Below are 19,945 nucleotides of genomic sequence, written 5' to 3'. Positions count from 1 at the left end.
CAGAGACATATGAAAGGATGCTCGGCATTACCAGCCATCAGAGAAATGCAAATTAAAACCACAATAAGATACCACTTCACAATGGTCAGAATGGCCATTATAAACAAATCAACAAACAGCAAGTGCTGGTGAGGTTGTAGAGAAAAAGAAATCCTAGTACACTGTTGGAGGGAAAGCAGACTGGTGCAACCACTGTGGAAAACAGTTTGGAATTTCCTCAGAAAGCTAAAAATGGAACTGCCTTTTGACCAAGCAATTTCACTGCTGGGATTATACCCTAAGAATCCTGAAACACCAATTCAATGTTCATAGCACATTGTTCTGTGTACCTCAATGTTCATAGAAGCACAATTTACAATAACCAAGTGCTGGAAGCAACCTACGTGCCCATCAGTAAATAAGTGGATCAAAAAACTGTGGTACATACACACAATGGAATACTACACAGCAGAAAGAAAGAAAGAAAGATAGAAAAGGTAGTACCTTTTTTGACAGCATGAATGGAACGGGAGAGCATTATGCTAAGTGAAGTAAGCCAGACAGTGAAAGACAAATACCATATGACCTCAATTATAAGTGGAACCTAATCAACAAAACAAACAAGCAAGGAAAATATAGCAACACTGAAAGAGAAAACAGTCCAACAGTAACGAGAAAGGGCGTAACAGGGAAAAGAAGGGGAAGGGTCAAGTCAAAGAACATGCATAAAGGACCCATGGACAAAGCCAAAGTGGGGAAGCATTGAGGGTGGGACAGATTAAAGTGGTGGCCGGAAAAAAAAGACATACATATTTGAACAATTAAAAAATACAAATTTAAAAACAAAAGAATAAAGGAAAAGAAACAAACATAAAATGATGAACACATATATAATCCTTCCATTAAATTGTTGGGGTTCCTTAAGGCTTCAGGCAGTGAGATTGCTTTTCTTGCTCTCTTCCAGCAATAAAATAATTTCTGGTACATCATTGCACTTGAAGTTACCTTTTGCCCACGTTTATAAGCAACTATAATGTGACTTGTTTATGCCACGTAGATGAATTGAAAAGAATATAATGAGAATAACTCACAATTCCTTTAAATCTTTAATGTTGATGTTAATTTCTTAATCCTTAAATGCCCTATTGCTTATTATTACTATTTTAGCCAGGGGTTCCATTTGGCCACTGGCCCTTCCTGCCCCAGTTAGTCTTGTCCTATAGACCACTTAGACAATGTGAGTGTATGGCTAGATACTGAGTATGTTTATCCCAATTATATATCTCAGGACTCAGAAAGAACCCCATAGTGCACCTGCTGGACTTGTATGAGACAGACGGAGTCAGAAACTTTATATATCATCTAGCCTAAAAGCTCCCAGTTTTCACTTGAGGACCATAATAGCATTTCAAGCTTTTGGTATCAATATTATTTTAAGTGCTGTATCCCAAAAGTACCAAAGTCTGAGTATTCTCTTCTTTCCAATGTATAGTAACTCTGGTAAAGTGACTAAAACTCCATTAGAAAAAAAAATTTGAGAGAATATTTATCCTGTATATTTGTGGAATTGTTGCTGCCCTCAAGGGCTCTGGAACTGAGAACTGACTTAGATATAGAGAAAAGGTGGGGGATCATGATTTTCCTTGTCAGTAGGTGATATCATCCTTTTGCCCACCAGGTCTCTCTCTACAGCTAGAAAAGCCAAGGAGCTCTGAGTTAACTTTTTGTCTATATTGCCCTTTGACATAACACAATATTTGTTAGCCATTCCCAGGTTTGCTGTTCATAAAATAAAGCACGCCCACTTTCCCTCCGACATTTAAGTGCTGCTATTTGTCTTCTTCCATTCCCAAATCCTTTTGATACATGAGAGACTAATTCTCTTGCCATTTCAATTATTGTCAGACATGTCTTGCAGAAGACATCTATCATCAAGTTTATCACCGTTGCCTTGGTGAGGGGAAATGTCCTTCAAGTCTTCCCAAAGAATAAAGTTGTGTGGTTGGTTCTGCATTCTTACATAATTAATCTAGTTAAATATTGTAGTTTTTATCATTTGCACCTCATTTACTGTAGGCTTTTGGCTTGGCCAAGCTTCAAAAAACCATCCCAGGAGTGTAATAGTACCAGCTTCAAGTGTCCTTGACAGAATGTTGAGCCCTCACTCATCATGGATAAGACCATCATGCACATAAATTCTCTGCAATGAGGCCTTATGTTTCAATCTCTCCTTATATGTTCCACTAGTGTTCTCTGGTATTACTTTACTTTGTAACTTGTAGCATCCTGAAATAGGCACTATATTTCACCCTCTAGCTGTGTTGAGATTTGACCTGGGTAATTACCTTGGAAGCAATGAAAGGTGGTAGAGGCTAACCTTGAAACAAAGACAAACTTCATCTTGTGATGTCTTCGCATCATATTAAGGTGGTAGGAGGCAGCAGGGTAGAGGTGCCTGCCTCTGCCAGGCCAGAGTGTTCATGAGAATGTAGGGTTCAAGACTATCAAGTTTGTCAACATAAGTGTTATTATTTCAGATATCAGGGTCCTGATATTTTTCTATTAAGAGGCATGACATTGATACAGAAGCTCTGCCAATGCTATACATTTCTTCTTATTTGCTCAGCTCTAGCTGCATCTCCCAAAATTAATTATACCATATTGATTTTTTAATTCAATTCTGAATAATTTAAGTTGAATATTTAATTTTAAGAACTATAGGTATTTTTCCATCTTTCTATTCAGTCTCTTTTGGCTACTGACTTGTTCATATTTATGAGTCCATCATCTATCAACTTTAACATTTCAATAATACTATGACATATAGAATAATTCTAAAAACTGGAGTTTAAGGGATATAAATCTGCTCTTATTTCTTCTGCTGACTGACTTTCACGGTTATTTGTTTCCTTGTGTGTTTGTTGATCTTTGAAAGTGACAACTTCGTCATTGGTTAGAGAATTCAATTTTGAATGGAATGCTTTTCAGCAGTTAATAATAAATGTTAACATTTGTTAAGTGCTTACCCAGGGCTAGTACCCTAACTAAAGCCTTCTACACAAACTATGTAATCTTTACAACAATCCCATAAAGTAGATAAAGGAGAACCAAATTAGCATATTTTAGTATCTACTATATGTCAGTTACTTTCCCAGATGCTTTAAATAAATCAGTTAGCCTCCAGAATATTAGATATTATATTGATTTTTCAAATGAGGAAACAGACCTGAGAAACTCATTCAGCTAATAAGTGATGGAGATGGGAATTCTAAATCAAGCAAGAAACTCCAGAATCTGTATTACCCACTTTGAAGTGAGAGGCCTTTTGGAGATAGTTTAAAGGATATATTGACTATCAATTCTAGTTTTCCACATTTTCCTTTCTTTAAGTTACATTAACAGAAACAATTATTCAGAAAGTTGTAGCTTAATTTAGTATTAAAGACTTTAAAATAACTGCAATATAAAATTGTCCTTGTGGTATTTATTGAGCGTAGTGGATTAAAGATAGATAATCTTTGATACTACTATTGAGAAGAAGAGTCTATATTCTTCCTCTTGAATTGAAGATAAGAAAATAAAAGTCACCCAAACCGGAAAGAAAGGAGTAAAATTATCTCTATTCATAGGTGACATGATCTATATACAGAAAATCCTAGAGAACTCCCCAAAACTGAACACTAATAAAGGAATTCAGCAAAACTTCAGGATATAGGATAAATATATAAAAATCAGTTGTATTTCTGATTTTTGGGTTGTGTAATAGGAATGAACAACTCAAAAATACAATCAAGAAAAAAATTAATTTACAATAGCATCAAAAAGAAAAAAAAACACTTAGGCTTAAATTAACTGAGAACTTATACACTAAAAATGGTAAGATATTCCTGAAAGAAATTAAAGAAGATCTTAATAAATGAAAAGACATTCCATGTTCACAAATTGGAAAACTTAATGTTGTTAAGATGACAATACTACCCAGTGGTAAGAACAGATTCCATGCAATCCCTATGAAAATCTCAATGGAAATTTTTCCAGATATAGAAAAACTAATTCAAAAATTATACAATTGTAAGCAAACCCCAGAAAGCTATACCAACCTTGCAAAGGAAAAGGAAAAGTTGATGGACTTATACATGCTGATTTCAAAATTATCTAGAAGTTGTGACAAACAATTTGGTGGCTGCTCAAGAAACTAAACATAAAACAATCACATGATTCAGCAAATCTCCTTCTAGCTATATAACCCAAAGATGGAAAGCAGTTATTCAAAAAAATTTGTACACAAATATTCATAGCAGCACTGTCCACAACAGCCAAAAGGTGAAAATAACCCAAATGTCTATCAATTGAGGAATGGGTAAACAAAACGGGTATATTCATACAGTGGCCCATCATTCAGGGTAAGAATAAATAAAGTATTTTTACATGTTATAATATGGATGAAAACATTATGGTGAGTGAAAAATGCCAGAAACAAAAGGCTACATATTGTATAATTCTATTTATATGAAACATTCAGAATAGGTAAACTCATAGAGGCAGAAAGAAGACTAATGCTACCTAGGTGCCAGGAAAAAGGGGAAATGGAAATGACTGCTTAATGGGTACTGGGGTGATGAAAATGTGAAATTTGTTATAGGTAATGGTTAACATTGTATACTTACTAAATAACACTAAATAGTCCACAAAAATGGTTAATAGTTCATCTTATGTAAAATTTATTCAAAAATAAAAACATTATGTTATCTCTTTTTATTTAAAGTAAATTTTTATATGTACAATATATAAGTAATATTTTGGAATGTACTCAGCATATAAATGTTAAAAGATAAAAAAAGGAATTTCAAATGAACATAGTAGCATTTCTAGTAAGGTTCAGAAGCACTTACCTTGGTAAGACCCCTTTTTCCTTTGTAGTATTGTAGACCCAGTTGATCAATATTTTTCTAACAAAGCTAAGAATTTTTTTGCTTTCAGAATAATTCTTTATTGTCTCAGGACTCATATATCTAAAAAAGAAGAAATAATTCTTTAAATGTGCTTTTAAAATTTGGGGAGAAGTTTAATGCAGTATGATCAGAAAGCAAAAAGACTATTTTGCCCAGTGATGACTGGAAATAAAACATTTTAATGGGCATAGGTTCAAGTCACAAAGTTGTAAATACAATAGATATATAATTATGAAGTCATACCGTGAAGTTCACTCATTAAACAGAGAGTATGAAAAACTGGAGACACATGGTTTAAGGCAGTAAGACAGGTCAAGGTTCAGGGATAAAAAGCATATCATGATTTAAATACATATGGGTTTTCATGTTAGAGCCCCATTATTTGGTGTGACAATGAACAAATTACCTCACTAACTTGTTTGCTCTGTGAAATGGAGGTAAAAATGCCTAAGCCAGCCTGGAATAATTAAATGAGAAAGTATGTATGAAACATCCAGCCCATCTCACATACTCTCTCATCTTTTTTCTTTTGCCTTTTAGGCAAGTAGTTGGGAATTTATGGGGTAAATGCAAGTGGTAGATTAAGAGTTAAAATGGCTTCTTGGAGAAGTCAGTGATAATAAAACCCCAAGAGACATTTTGGTGGCACTTGTCCCAAGCTGTATGTAGTTTTCTGCTGACTTTTCCACTGAGGCAGCCTACATCTATGTGCTATGATTTGGTCTTGCTTAGGCAATTCCCTTGGATTTTTTAAGGAACTTACCTGCTGCTGACCAGATATTTTTATTGTCTTCATCAGAAAGAGGATAGAGTTCTATCCTTGGGTCTGAGGTCCTATGTTAAAAAGTAGCTTAATGGAGGTCATTGGTGACTTCAGTTCAAAGGTGGACCTTGTCCTTTCTATTGATTACAATGTTCTCACTCTGAAACTTAGGCAATTCCTTTGCTACAGAGAAACTGATGTAATTGAAAAAAAATAAAATCATTCAGTTCTCTGGGATTCAGTATAATATCATGGTAATTTAATGGAAAATCATTAATGTGTATATGACTTGATCCATTCCTAATTTTTGAAATATTGATTGCTAAGTGCTTGGGATAAAGAATAAACAAATATGGTTTCTGCCCTCAAGGACTTAGCACACTAGTTGGGTGAAATATGCAAATAACAATTGCAGTAAAGTGTAATAAATGTTGTGGAGATAGTAAATAAGAAGACATACTGAACCCACAAAAGGGGGAACATTTAATACAGCCTTTTGATCCAGTGATGCCACTGCTGGGATTATACAGTAAGAACCCCAAAACACCAATTCAAAAGTATCTATGCACCCCAATGTTCACAGAAGCACAATTTACAATAACCAAGTGCTGGAAGCAACCTAAGTGCCCATCAGTAAATGAGTGGATCAAAAAACTGGTACATTTATACAATGGCATACTACATAGCAGAAAGAAAGAGCTACTACCTTTCACAACAGCATGGATGGAACTGGAGAGCATTATGCTAAGCAAAATAAGCCAGGGGATGAAAGACATACCATATAATCTCACCTAGAAGTGGAACCTAATCAACAAAACAAACAAGCAAGGGAAATATAAACAGCAACATTGAAAGAAAAAAGAAACTGACAGGAACGAGAGGGAAAGAGGGAGGGGGGTTACGGGGAAAGGAAGGGCAAGGGTCACATCAAAGAACATATATAAAGGACCCATGGACAAAGGCAAAGTGGGGAAGGATTGAGAGAGGGAGGTGAGATTGAGTGGGGCAGGGGAAAGTGGTGGTAGGAAAATGGAGACAAACGTATTTGAACAATAAACATTTTTTTAAATAAATAAAAATAAAAAAAACAAAGATTAATAAAACATTTCATTTTTATTGTATTTTTTCCATAACCATTTAGTCCCATTACATCCCTCTCTGCGCAGCAATCACCACACTGTTGTCCATGTCCATGAGGCTCTTTTCCTTTTTGCTCAGTCCCTCTCCCCACCAACTTCCCTCCTCCACTAGCTGTCATACTGCTCTCTATCTGTGAGTCTGTTCCCATTTTTCTTGTTAGTTCATTTTGTTTATTAGATTCCACATGAGTGAAATCATATGGTACTTGTTTTTCTCTAACTGGTTTATTTTGCATAGCAAAATGTTCCCCAGCTCCATCCATAAGCAAAGGGTAAAATTTTATTCTTTTTTAAGGCCGAGTAGTATTCCAGTGTGTAAATGTCCCATAGTTCATAGTTGTTTTATCTGCTCATCTATTGATGGACACGTGGGCTACTTCCATATCTTGGTGATTGTGAATAACTGCAATGAACACAGGGGTGCTTCTGTTCTTTCAAATTAGTATTAGTAATAGGGTTCCTTTGGACATATTTCTAGAGGTGGGATTGCTAAGTCAAAAAGCAAATCCATTTTTAATTCTGTGAGGTATCTCCATACTGCTCTCCACAGTGGCTGTCCCAATCTGCATTTCCACCAACAGTGCAAAAGGGTTGTCCTTTTTCCACATCCTCAATAGCACTTGTTTGTTGATTTATTGATGATAGCCATTCTGACAGGTATGAGATGGTATCTCACTGTGGTTTTAATTTGCATTTCTCTGATGATTAGTGATGTTGAGCATCTTTTTTTATGTCTATTGGACATCTGTATGTCCTCTTTGGAGAAGTGTCTGTTCATGTCCTTTGCTCATTTTTTAATTGGGTTGCTTGCTTTTGTTTGTTTTGGTGTTGAATTTTGTAAGTACTTTATAAATTTTGGATATTAACCCCTTATCAGATTTTTCGACGAATATGTTCTCCTATTCTGTGGGATGTCTTTTTATTTTGTTGATGTTTTCCCTTGCTGTGCAAAAACTTTTTAGTTTGATGTAGTCCCATTTGTTTATTTTTCTTCTTGCTTCCCTTGCCTGGGAGATACATCTGATACAAAATTGCTATGAGCAATGTCTGAGATTTTTCATGTTGCTGAGTAGCCTTATAATCATTACTCTAAACTATCTGAGAAATCACTTGCCTCCATTTCATCTACTTCTTCTCGCGAATTCTCTTGTTCTTTCATTTGGGGTCTGTTTCTTTGTCTTCCCATTTTGGCTGCTTCTTTGTATTTTCCACTTCATTTGTTAAACAAATTGGTTGTTAAACTAATCTAGCTGTAATCAGCAGTCTGGCTTAAGGTCCAGAGGGTGGGGCAGAATAATTCCTGTGGGCAAGGCTATTGCTTCCCCTCAGGCTGATGCCACTTGGAGGGGAGTGCTCTGCCTGAGCAAGATGGCTCCTGCAGTGTGGGGAATGACTTAGCAAAGGTATCTTGATGGCTGTTCCTTCAGTTCTCACCCCACTGTCACTAACCCCAGACTCTTCTCAAGCATCTCTAGTCCACTCTCTCCTCCCTCTACTGGAGCCCAGGGTAAGTGGCTATAAATGAAACTTTATGTGTTGACTCTTTAAGAGGCTCTCTGCATCTCCAGCCTTCTTTCCCTGACAGACAGGAATCCTGCTGCTTTTCATAGCTAGATATCATCTGGGTTCTTTTCTGGCTCTGGTGCTGTAGGTTAGAGAGCCCAGGTTGGGGTTTAGACCTCACACTTCTCAGGAGAAACCCCCTGGATGCTGAAATATCCCTCCAGAATTTCAGCTGCTGCCCACAGGAGCTCAGCAAGTCCTCTTGTGCCTCCTCCTCACTCCCTAACAGTCTCATTGTGGTGAAGTGGTTTCTTTGGTCTGACATTGGTTATCAGGCTTCTCTCCAGCTAGTGTTCAATTAGTTATTCAGGATGATTTCTCTACAATTTAGTTGGAATTCCAGATTGGCCCTGGGAGGAGATTAGTGTAGCTTTCACTTCTCTGCCATCTTGGATCTCTGAATACAGTCTTGGGCAATCAGGAAACTTTCATGAAGGAATTAGTATCTAAGATATCTAAGAACATTTCAGAAGTTCCCATGAATCCTGAAGCTCTGTGATATCAATAAGTATGTGATATTTTACAGCCCAAATTACTAAGTAATGCAGGCTTCTGAATTCCTATTTTGTATCAACATGTTCACTGTTCAGAACTGTATTAGGAAAAAAGTATGATCTTTTTAACTGGATAATAAGGAAGTTTAGCTTCAAATCTAAGCTCTATAATTTATTAAACAAATGACCTTGGATAAATTATTTAATCTCTCTGTGCCTCACTTTCCTCATCTGCAAAATGAAGATAATAATAGCACTTACCTGATAGGATTTTTAGACATAAAACTGGTAATATGTGTAAAATGTTTAAGAGTGTATCTGACACAGGACTAAATAAATAAAAGTTCTATATTCAATGTATTATTTCTTAGGTAATCACAGAGGCACTTAGCCCAGGTCCTCGTACTCCTTTTTAAACATGACATTCTTTTCTTAGATGTTTTTTTCTTGCCACAGGACACCCCAATGCATGGGGCTACTGACAGGAATCCTTAGCAATTGGCAAAAGAAACTCCAAGGCAGCCCAGCAAAGAGGCAAGTACTCAATAGAAGTGTAATTAATAGAAAGTGTTCTGGGGATTGGAACACCATTTCACTAATCTTGATATTCCCAACAGTGCCTACCATGTACCTTTGTGCATATTAGTATTCAATATTTATCTCCTACATGTATGAATAAAAATGTAGTATACTCCAAAATCTGCCTCCACTGACTGTTGTGAGTCCTTTTAACCCTTTAACCTTTTTTCACTATTGACCTCCTCTCTCTGTTCATTTATTCATAGACATATGCTGCTTCCGCCTTCTTGGAAATTTAAAGAGGAAAAATCAAGGCAGTGGGTTGAACTGCTTTGCACTTTTTTCTTTTTTACATTAACTACTCCTTAATGCAATTATAATGCTTTTCAGCAAGTCACTTACTCATTCTTTGAAAAGTACACATTGTATTGTCACCCAGGTTCCCTAAGCATTTGAAGAGCTTAAAGCAAGAGGGCAAATGGAGACTCTAGTATTATATATGAAATATTTAAAAATTATTCACCAAGAAACCACAATGTCAAGTAAGATATTTTATCTTCCTATTTTGACAAATATAATGTCATAATGATTTGCATAGCTAGGCTGGAAATTAAAATTCATAGACTCTTTGAAAATCTGTACTTGAACTTTAATGAGAACATGCTTTAGTGTCTGGCTGGTTCTTGTCCCACACGTGGCCTATCTCTCACTGTAGCACAAGCCAGTGCATGTAAGTGGACACTAGATTGACACGTCTCTTAGGTTTTGAACATGTACATTAGAGGCCCAGTTTTCCTGTGAAATGATGGTCCACAGGAAAAGGTCCAAGAAGAACCCGCAGATAAAATTGTAATCATTTGAGCAGGGAACTTTGGTATCCTTAGTACCAGGAGTATGGACCAGAACCGTAAGGAATGTCCAGGCTTTATCGTCTTCATCCTTCCACAGGGGATAATCTGAGGGTAATCCCTAAAACTCTGACTTTGAGGAATTCACTGCCTACCATGGAGACTTAATAGAAAAAATCATTACAAGTGCATGCTGAATATTCAGAGAGGATGTGTTGTGGGAAGACATGTGTGGAAGGATCCAGGAAGTCTTTGACTTAGTGAGGTCTTTGACTTAGTGAGGCATTTGAATTAGTGAGGTAAACTGTTTACCACAGCTTAGATTTGGGGACAAAAGGAGAAAGGACAGAGCACCTCAGTCAGAAAGAGCAGCTTGTTCATATGCACAGAGGTCTAAATGAGGAAAGCAAGTTAGGAAAACTAAGCGTAGGTGATTTGGCCTGACTGTGGTGTATAGAGCAGACAGTGGCTTGGACCCATGATACTGGATGATTCCAAATTACCAGACAAAAGCAAGAAAAGTAACTTGAACTATTTCCTAAATGTAGTGGTTTAAGAGGATAGAAATTTTCTCTCGACAATTGTACTTACTCTCCCTTCTCTCCAAAGCTTCCTGCTGCACCTACCAGCATCTGGACTGCACTCTGGGACAGGGTCTCATTCCTGTATTGTCTGTGGTAGCTTGCCTAAAAGAATGTTATGTCAAATCATTGCACAGCATGAATTACAATGGCAACTTATTATTTCCTTTAATAGAGAAGCAATCTGTGAGTAAGAAGTCAAAATCCCCAAATAATCAAGTATCTTTACAAAAAGAATCTCTCTATGGAGTCCAGACCATGAGATCAGTGTGTAAGATAAGCCTAGTTTCTGTAGGAAACTAGGACCCTGTCAGATACTAATTACATTTTCCAAAATAAGTGCAATTCTATGGCCACATAAGTATGGGAACCATTGAAAGCTGTATTCTTATCTTAAAAGTTCATAATCGATATTAAATTATTAAAATCTTTGAGAAATTCTACAGTAAATAGCATTAACTGAATTGCTACTGTTGTGTAGAATACAGTTATCCATTTATTCAGCCAGCATTTTGAGAGCCCACTCTGCTTTAGGTTCATGCTGGGGAAACCACTGTGTAACACTACCTCTAGCCTCAGTGTGCTGAACACTGTTGAAAACCACTGTAAAGGCCAACTTCCAAAATCGGAATATGTATTTTATAACTAAAGATTCCTGGGTTCCATTGAAGACCCTCTATCTGCATAATCACTTATGGATATTAAAATATAGTTTTGATCCTGGTAGGTAGAGATGAGAAAGAGATAGGACTGAATTTCTAGGTGAGGGAATTCAATAGTGTAACATTTTTCTTCTCAAACTTAATTAAAATACTTATAAAATTATGTGGGATTTGAATATATTCCATATTCTCAAAGATAAGTACTGTAGTTTATGGACAAATAAAAAGCTGAAAATAATATGGAAGCTATGAAAACAACACAAATGGTAAAGCAGTTAGTTTCTAGAAAAATGTTGGCTCTTAAATCACCATTCACACCAAAAGATAAGAAGAATTTGGAGAATGGTTAATTCCCGCAAATAACTGTTATTTATTGAACTCTCTACTATATTATTTTTAGAAAATTTTTAAAAATCTTCAACTAAGGATATGTTTATTGATTTTAAAGAGAGGGGAAAGGGGAGAGAAAGAAACATTGATGTAAGAGAGAAACATTGTTCAGTTGCCTCCTGGACACATCCCAGCTGAGGTTCAACCTTGCAACCTACGGACGTGCCCTGACCAGGAATTGAAACTGCATCCTTTGGTGTGTGGGACAGTGCTCCAATCAACTGAGCCACCCCACCAGGGCTCTAGTGTATTATTGAATTAACTGATCTATGCATGTTTTATATAAAGCTTTTTCATTCTTGCAACAAGTTTGCAAGGAAGATATTTTAAACTTTATAAATGAGAAAGCTGAGGCTCCGGGAGTTGAGTAGTTTTCCCAAGATCACAGTAGCAATTCAGTTTTTTCTGAATATAAACCTGTCACTTGCTTCCCCATTTGGTATACTGCTTCTCCTATACCATGTCTTGTCTTGGTAGAGAAGATATTGCCCCAGTTAACAAGAGATAACTGAGATTAAATAGACATTTCCAAAGCTTTAAAAACTGAAATAGACTAATAAATATTATGGTTAAGAGTAGTGAACATTGGAATTGAGATTTCAGGAACCAAATCAGCAGACCAAGATAAACATGAAAATATGTCTAGGAAGAAGAAGGATGTTTTATTTTCCAAGTTAGACTGAGCTCGTAGAATGCTTGGAATCCTATATGGCTGCAATAGCTGAGGAATCCATGAAAGTTCCATATACAATGAGAAAGACCAAACATAAATATTTTAAGAGGATAGGTCATGCCAACTAGTTAATATTCTGGCCTGGATAGAAGACAGTAAGTAGGCTATTAGCAGTTTCTCACACTGTCCTGTATGCTGATGTGTTACAGAATTTCTCTAATTTTTACCAAGATATTATATGAAAACATACCACTTTATACTTGCAGTTACTATAAACTTGGCGGTATCTTTCAATGAAAAACTGGCTTGGACCCAGAGATAGGCAGTGTGATTAGACTGACTGCACAGTGCATCTGAAGGGGGAGCTCAGCCGTATTTCCTGCCATTGGGACCTGTGAAATTCCTAGTTCCTCATAATAAAATACTTATTATTTAAGCTAATTTAAGTGGATTATTTATTTATTTATTTGTAGTCAAGCAGATCCCTAAGACAATGGCAAACTTCTCTTTGCATTCGTAAACAATCTATTAAGCTATGCAGGTTAACATAATCAAGATACCTTCAAGAAAGGGGGAAAGTTTTCCGTATAATTTTAGGTCGAAAATCAGGATAGTAAGATACTAACTATTTGTGCTGACAAGAGACGCCTGTTGGCCAGCTCCATTGCTTCAGTGTTAAGGGTTTCATCTATTTCCTTGTTACAGTTTGGACAGTTCACCTTTTGATGTTCTGTTGTTTCTTCTTGGCTCAGCTAAGAAAAACACAAATCGAAACCAAAAAATTAATACATGAATATTAACATGTTGATTAGCATAAACCTCAAACAATTCATATATCAGTTTGGTTTGAAAAATTATAAAAATTAGCTAGATACAGAAAATCAGATGAGTTCCCTTGTTACTTCTTGCACAGCTATCTAGAACATAAAATGATTGCCCGTTTGGGGGGAAAGAGTTATAGCATATCTTTATCTTTACTTGGCATTGTTAACAGCTTAGAAAAAAATGCTACATTTATAATCACACTTTAAACAAGTGGTTCTGAAAGTATGTTAACATCATCATCCCCTGAGAATGTTTAGAAAGTCACATCCTTAGATCCCTGCACAAACCTGGGGAATGAGAAAGTCTGGGGAATGGGAAACACTGCTCCTTCTTCTGAATTTACAGCATATATTTCGTGTCTATTCCAAAACATTGTCACGTCTACTTTGCCCCTGAGTGATCACAAAATTCCCTAAGATGCCCTCCTCACTATTATGGTGAATAAGCAGTTACTAATGCAACGTCTCTGTCAATTATAAGTATTAAAATTTATAAATTAATATTTATCAAATTTATATGTATTTAAGGGCAATCATACCTACTTTGAAGAGATAAATTAAAGATATTACTTGCTTACTGCATATGGGTTTTGAAATATAATTGCTTTCTCAACCATGCTCCAATCTGCATTAGCAAGATCTTTGTCAAATTTCAGTGCAGAGGCTGCAGATTTAGTCGTCTCTTGGAAGTGTTGAAATGTATAATAAAGTGATTTATATTTTGTTGATGTGACATCACGAAGACCTTTGATACAGAGAGCACATTTTACAAATAGTGGGAGCATCACCAAGTTAATCTGAATTATAAAGCTCTCTTTTGTTCTTATTATATGTATTTTTTTAAGTTAAAGACTCAAGTAACATAAATTGTTTAATAATAGGAACACTAACAATTTCAAAATTTTCTTTCATACTCCTCAATAGCTGAGGTCCACAGTGATAAAAGCTGATATTCACTGAGTACTTACCATGTGCAGAGAAGCGCATCTCAGCACTTTGCCTATATTAAGGCTTTTGATCATCTCGACCACCTTTTGAGGCGAGTCCCTTTTCTCAGTTTGATAGATGAGACAGAGGATTAAATTGGTAGACTGAGTAAAGCAGATTGCCTTTATCAATGTGGGCAGGCCTCATTCAATTTGTTGGAGGCCTGAACAGTACAAAAGGCTAAGTAAAATAAAATTCATTCTCCCTGACTGATGGTCTTGAAGGTGGGGCATCAATTCTCCCCTGTCTTCAGATTTGGACTAGAACTTACACCATTGTCTTTCCTGGTTCTCAGGCCTTTGAACTGCATATGCATCTTCTATATACATACATGCCATATAAGTATAGGTGTAGATACAAATACATATATAATACATATATATAATGTATATACATACAAACATGCAGAATATATGTACATACATATTCTACCAATATGTAAGATCATATATATGATAAGTATGCGTGAGATACACACACACACACACACACACACACACATTTACTATATCCAGACTTCATTAGGGTTTGAAAAACTCTTACTATCAAGACACAAATCCTTTTTTCTGAGCCACAGAAGATTGCTTGGAAAGCAGTAATGTTTCATGAGCAAATGTTCACTGCTCTCAGTGCAAGTAAACAGATGCTCCATACTAAGAATTTTAGGTTTGTCCTGGCCTGGTGGCTCTGTTGGAGTGTTGTCTGTACACCAAAAGGTGGAAGGTTCAAACCCCAGTGAGGGCATGTGACTGGGTTGCAGGTTCTATCTCTGGCTGGGGTGTGTACAGAAGGCAACTTGTCAATGTGTCTCTCTCATGTTGATGTTTCTCTCTCTCTGCTCTCTCTTTCTTCCCCTTTTTGCTCCCTCCCTACTTCTTTACCTAAAATCAATAAACATATACTTGAATGAGGGTTAAAGAAATTTAAATTTATTTAGCTACTAGGTAGAACATCTAATACTCTGCAAAATTTTATCTGTTTGTCCCATCTTACTATGCTAAGGCTCACAGAATTTAAAAGAAAAAAAAGGGAAAAGATTTTGTTGCAAACATGAGGAAGGAAGAAAGAATGGGTAGTATAATATTTACATAAAAATTAAATTTCAGATTGATAAAATATGCCCATTAGAGCGAAAATTCTGCATGTAATTAAAAGGGTAACAAAGCAATTAAGAATATGATGGATTAAAAGCATCAAGGCAATATGTTTGTACTTCTTAACTACCATTACTTAGTTGTGTGACCTTAGGTGATGACTGTTAACTCTCTATATCTCAATTTCTCAATTGTTGAAAAGTAGAGGATTAAGCAGGCAGATTGCATTATGCAGCCATCCTTCTAAAACTGCTATTTCTGCTTCCACTCTCCTTATCCTTGCACTCTTGATCAGTTATCCACAGAACCAAAATGGTCTTTTGAGAACTTAACCATATACTAATTACACATATAGCTTCCTCAGTAATCTACCACCTCTTGTGTTTTCTATTTTATTTATAGGTGGGTTGTTTATTTTGATGCACACATGACTGTAAAATTCTCTTATTTGACCTCTTTACTGACTGTTTAGTTTTCTTCAATGTAAACACTGTCAATTCAGAAATCTGGTCTGTCTTCATAATGCATCACCATCAGTTAAAATAGTGCCTGGCATATACGAGGCTTTTAATAAAAGTTTGCCAAATAATTGAATAAACTCATTGTACTATGTTACTTAAACTGGAAATGTAAGGAATCTTTTAAAATAAATAAGCTTATTGGGGGCAAAGGGGAGGTGGAAGAGGGTATGAGGGGGAAGTAGTAATGGGAAAAATAAAAATGAACAAATAGACAAACAAACAAGCTTACTGTCCTAAACCTTTCATATAACTTCACATAGAGATCCAATTTCCTCTCCAATTAGGCATTGTTGATTTGTATTTATATAGCTTTTTTTCTTCATTTTTACCATTTTTAAGCATATTTACAACACTTCTCTCTTTACTCAGAATAGTATTTAGTAGGCTTACCTAGTTTACTAACTACCATTGGCAAAATAACTCTATTGACAATCAGGGTAATTAAGGATACTGACATTCCATGAAATAATACCTAGAATTGAAAAAAATACAAAGCATTGATGACAATTTCATGTAATATCTTTTATGTTTATAAATGTAAATTAAGCTAAGTTCTACTGTGCCAATACATGCTCATGTAGGGGAGAATCTAGATGTCAGACATGATGAAAGTACTCTGGGGATTCTCTGTCTTCCCACACATATTTCATCTGTGCTTTTGGAACCAAATGTAAAATCAGGACATGGATTGAAAAGTAAACATGTACAGACACTGGGGAAAAAATACTAACACTTGTCTTGAAATCCAATTGCTGGATTTCTTGGGCCCTGGAAATATGCCTTTACTTTATCAATTCTTATCCACTATACACACTCCGAAGTACATAGCCACAAAGTTCTTTGCTCAACATTACCAGTACATCTGTATCAGACAATTCTCCTCACCCATGAAAACAGAACAATTCAGAAGTGCTCCACCTCATACTTTTTCTCTCTGGCATCCCTTCAATGTCATCAAGGAGGAATGCTTTTAGTGTCATTTGTTTTCTGTCTCTTATATTCCAAGTTGGTCTCCATAAACAAGTGGTGCAACGCTTTTCAATCTGAAACTATCCCCTCGGTTAATTTATGTAATCTGATTTCCAGAATTTAAGTTAAACTCCTAGCCAGTTCTCTGTTCTTTGACCACAGTTGGAAGTTAGGGACAGAATGTAAAACCACACCAAAGGCTCTCAAGGCTACACATTATACCCCTGGCTGGTGTGGCTCAGTGGATTGAGCACTGGTCTGTGAATCAAGGGGTCGCAAGTTCAATTCCCAGTCAGGGCACATGCCTAGGTTGTGGGCCAGGTCCACAGTAGGAGGTGCATGAGAGGCAACTACACATTGATGTTTCTCTCCCTCTCTTTCTCCTTCCCTTCCCCTCCCCTCTCTAAAAATAAATAAATAAATAATTTTTTTTAAAGGGCTGCACATCATAATCACTTGGGAAAATTTAAAATATTGGTGCTCAGGATGTTCTCACTGAATATTTCAATTTAATTCTTTAAGGGTGCAGTCCAAGTGTTGGTAATTAGAAAAACAAAGGTATAACCTACTTACATTAAAATGTACTTGTGTACCATTTGATAAATTTTGACAATGTGTACACCCATATAACCCTCAATCTTATCATAATGTAAATTATTCTCAAATACCCTCAAATATCTCCAGTTCCCTTTCCCAGTCAATTCCCACCCAATGAGAGGCAACTACTGTTCTAATGTCTATATTTATAAATAAGAACTGTTGATTTAAAAACCTTCATATAAATTGAATATTAGTTTTCTCATTGTAGTTTTAATTTGCATTTCCCTAGAGTAAATGCTGTTGAGCATTTTTAATGTGCTTAGTGGTATACATTTTTGTTTTTGAAGTATCTGTTCAATTCTTTTTCCTAGTTCAAAAATTAGATTTTTTTTTTATTATAAGACTGTAGAAATTTTGAAAAATATATTTTAGTTAGACATGCATTGTTACACATATGTATTATGGATATCTTATCACAGTTTGTGACTTACCCGTCCATTTCTATAAAAGTATTTTTTGATGACCAATATCTTTAATGTTGATGATGTCCAATTATTATTTTTTTATGTTCTAAGAACCCTCTATCTATTTCAAGGTCACAAAGGTATTTCTTTATGTTTTCTTCTAGAACTATCAGAGCTTTTGATTTTATATCAAGTCTATGATCCATCTCAAACCAGTTTTACATAGGGTAGAAGGTAAATATAGATATTATCTTTTCATTTTTTCTGAAAGAACATCCAGTTGTTCAGCACCATTTGACCAAAAGACTATACTTGCTCCCATTGAACTGTTCTGGCATCTTTGTCAAACATAAACTGACTGTATAAATGTGAGCCCTTTCTGGAGTCTTTATTATATTCCATTTATTTATCTCTATGCCCATATCCCACCAACTTAATTACTGTATCCTTATAGTAAGTCCTTATGTCAGATAATACAAATCCTCAAACTATGTTTTTCTTTTCCAAAATTGCTATGGCTATTCTAATTCTTTTCTATTTTTATACATGTTTAGATTTTGTTATTTGTTTCTAAAACAAAGCTGCTGGGATAAGATTGTGTTGAATGTAGTGACATCCTAAAAATCTAAAATCTTCCAGTCCATGAATATGGTATAGCTCTCCATTTATTTGGTTTCTAAGATTTCTCTCAACCATGTCTTGTAGTTTTCAGTGCAAAACTTCTAAAAATTGTGGAAAGAAGCCTCTAAGATGGCTTCCAAAGATATTTACTTCCTGATATTTAGGTCTTATGTGTAATCACCTCCTCTTGCAAGTACACTGAACTTATTGACTCATTTCTAATGTTTCTATTGAATATTAAATATGTCCGAAGTAATGGGAAATTATTTCCAAATTAGCTTATAAAAAGACTGTGGCTTTTGTCTTGGGTGTTTGTTCTTTCTCATTTGCTTGTTCATTCTTAGAGAAGTCTGCTACCATAGTGTGAGCTGACTAATGGAGAGACTCAAGTGACAAGGGACTGAGGGAGGCTTCTGGCCAAGAGCCAGCAAAAAATTGCCACCTGTCTTCAAGGAAGTGAATCCTGTCAACAATCATAAGCTGAGCTTAGAAACAGATGTTCCAGCTTCAGCTGAGCTTTTTGGTGGTTATATCCCCAGTTTATGCTTCAATAAATTTTATGAGAACCCTGACCAACATGGCTCAGTTGATTGAGTTTCATCCCACAGAGCAAAAGGTCGCTGGTTTGATTCCTTGTCAGGGCACACACCTGAATTGCAGACCAGGTCCCAGGTTGGGGCATGTGTGAGTGCCAACTGATTGAGAAGTTTCTCTCACACATTCATGTTTCTCTCTCCCTTTTTCTCCCTTCCTTCCTGTCTCTCTAAAGACAAATAAAAAACAAAATCTTAAAAAATGTGTATGAGAGAAACAGGATCAGAGGCACCCAGCTAATCTGCATCCAGATTTCTGGAAAAAAAAATATGACCACCACAATAAATTTAGTTAACATCCATTCTCTCACATAGTTTTAAATTTTTCTTTCTTGTGATGAGATCTTTTAAGACATAATCTCTTAACAACTTTCAAATATATAGCACAGTATTGTTAACCATAGTCACTGTGTTGTATTTTACATCTCCAGTACTTATTTATCTGATAATTGGAAGTTTGTAACTTTTGACCACCTTCATTTCTTCCAATCCTCACCCCCAACCTCAGCAACCACTGATATGTTCTCTGTTTCTACAGGTTCAGTTTTTTTTTTAAGGTTCTGGCTGTGGTTTTTTAGAATGTTAAATTAGTATTTTGGATGCATTTTCGGATATAACCTAATTGATCATAATGTTTTATTCTTTTTATATATTTTTAAATTTATTGGCAACATATTTTTTAAAATTTTTGCATCATGTATAATCAGTAATTTTTTTGATAATATCTTTGATGGTGTTTGGTATCAGAGTGGGCAAGCCACATAAAATA

The 19,945-nt window shown here is 35.7% G+C and overlaps 1 protein-coding gene across 1 annotated transcript in view; it reads right to left on the bottom strand.

The window, feature by feature from the left end:
• SLC9C1 (solute carrier family 9 member C1) overlaps positions 1-19,945 on the bottom strand; it is a 111,655-nt gene that overhangs the window by 45,515 nt on the left and 46,195 nt on the right. Inside the window, exons 11-15 of the mRNA XM_054577257.1 lie at positions 16,380-16,461; positions 13,966-14,132; positions 13,190-13,315; positions 10,849-10,943; positions 4,872-4,991 (exon numbers count right to left, since the gene is read on the bottom strand). Coding sequence (XP_054433232.1) covers positions 4,872-4,991; positions 10,849-10,943; positions 13,190-13,315; positions 13,966-14,132; positions 16,380-16,461 — 590 coding nt within the window. The remainder of the gene's footprint in view (positions 1-4,871; positions 4,992-10,848; positions 10,944-13,189; positions 13,316-13,965; positions 14,133-16,379; positions 16,462-19,945) is intronic.

The sequence above is a fragment of the Pteronotus mesoamericanus genome, unplaced genomic scaffold (assembly GCF_021234165.1).
Source record: "Pteronotus mesoamericanus isolate MK-2021 breed Mesoamerican mustached bat unplaced genomic scaffold, CSHL_Meso_final contig_42, whole genome shotgun sequence".
Classification (NCBI taxonomy): Eukaryota; Metazoa; Chordata; class Mammalia; order Chiroptera; family Mormoopidae; genus Pteronotus; species Pteronotus mesoamericanus.
The sequence above is the reverse complement of the archived record's forward strand: the minus strand, read 5'-3'. Positions and strand labels throughout refer to the sequence as shown.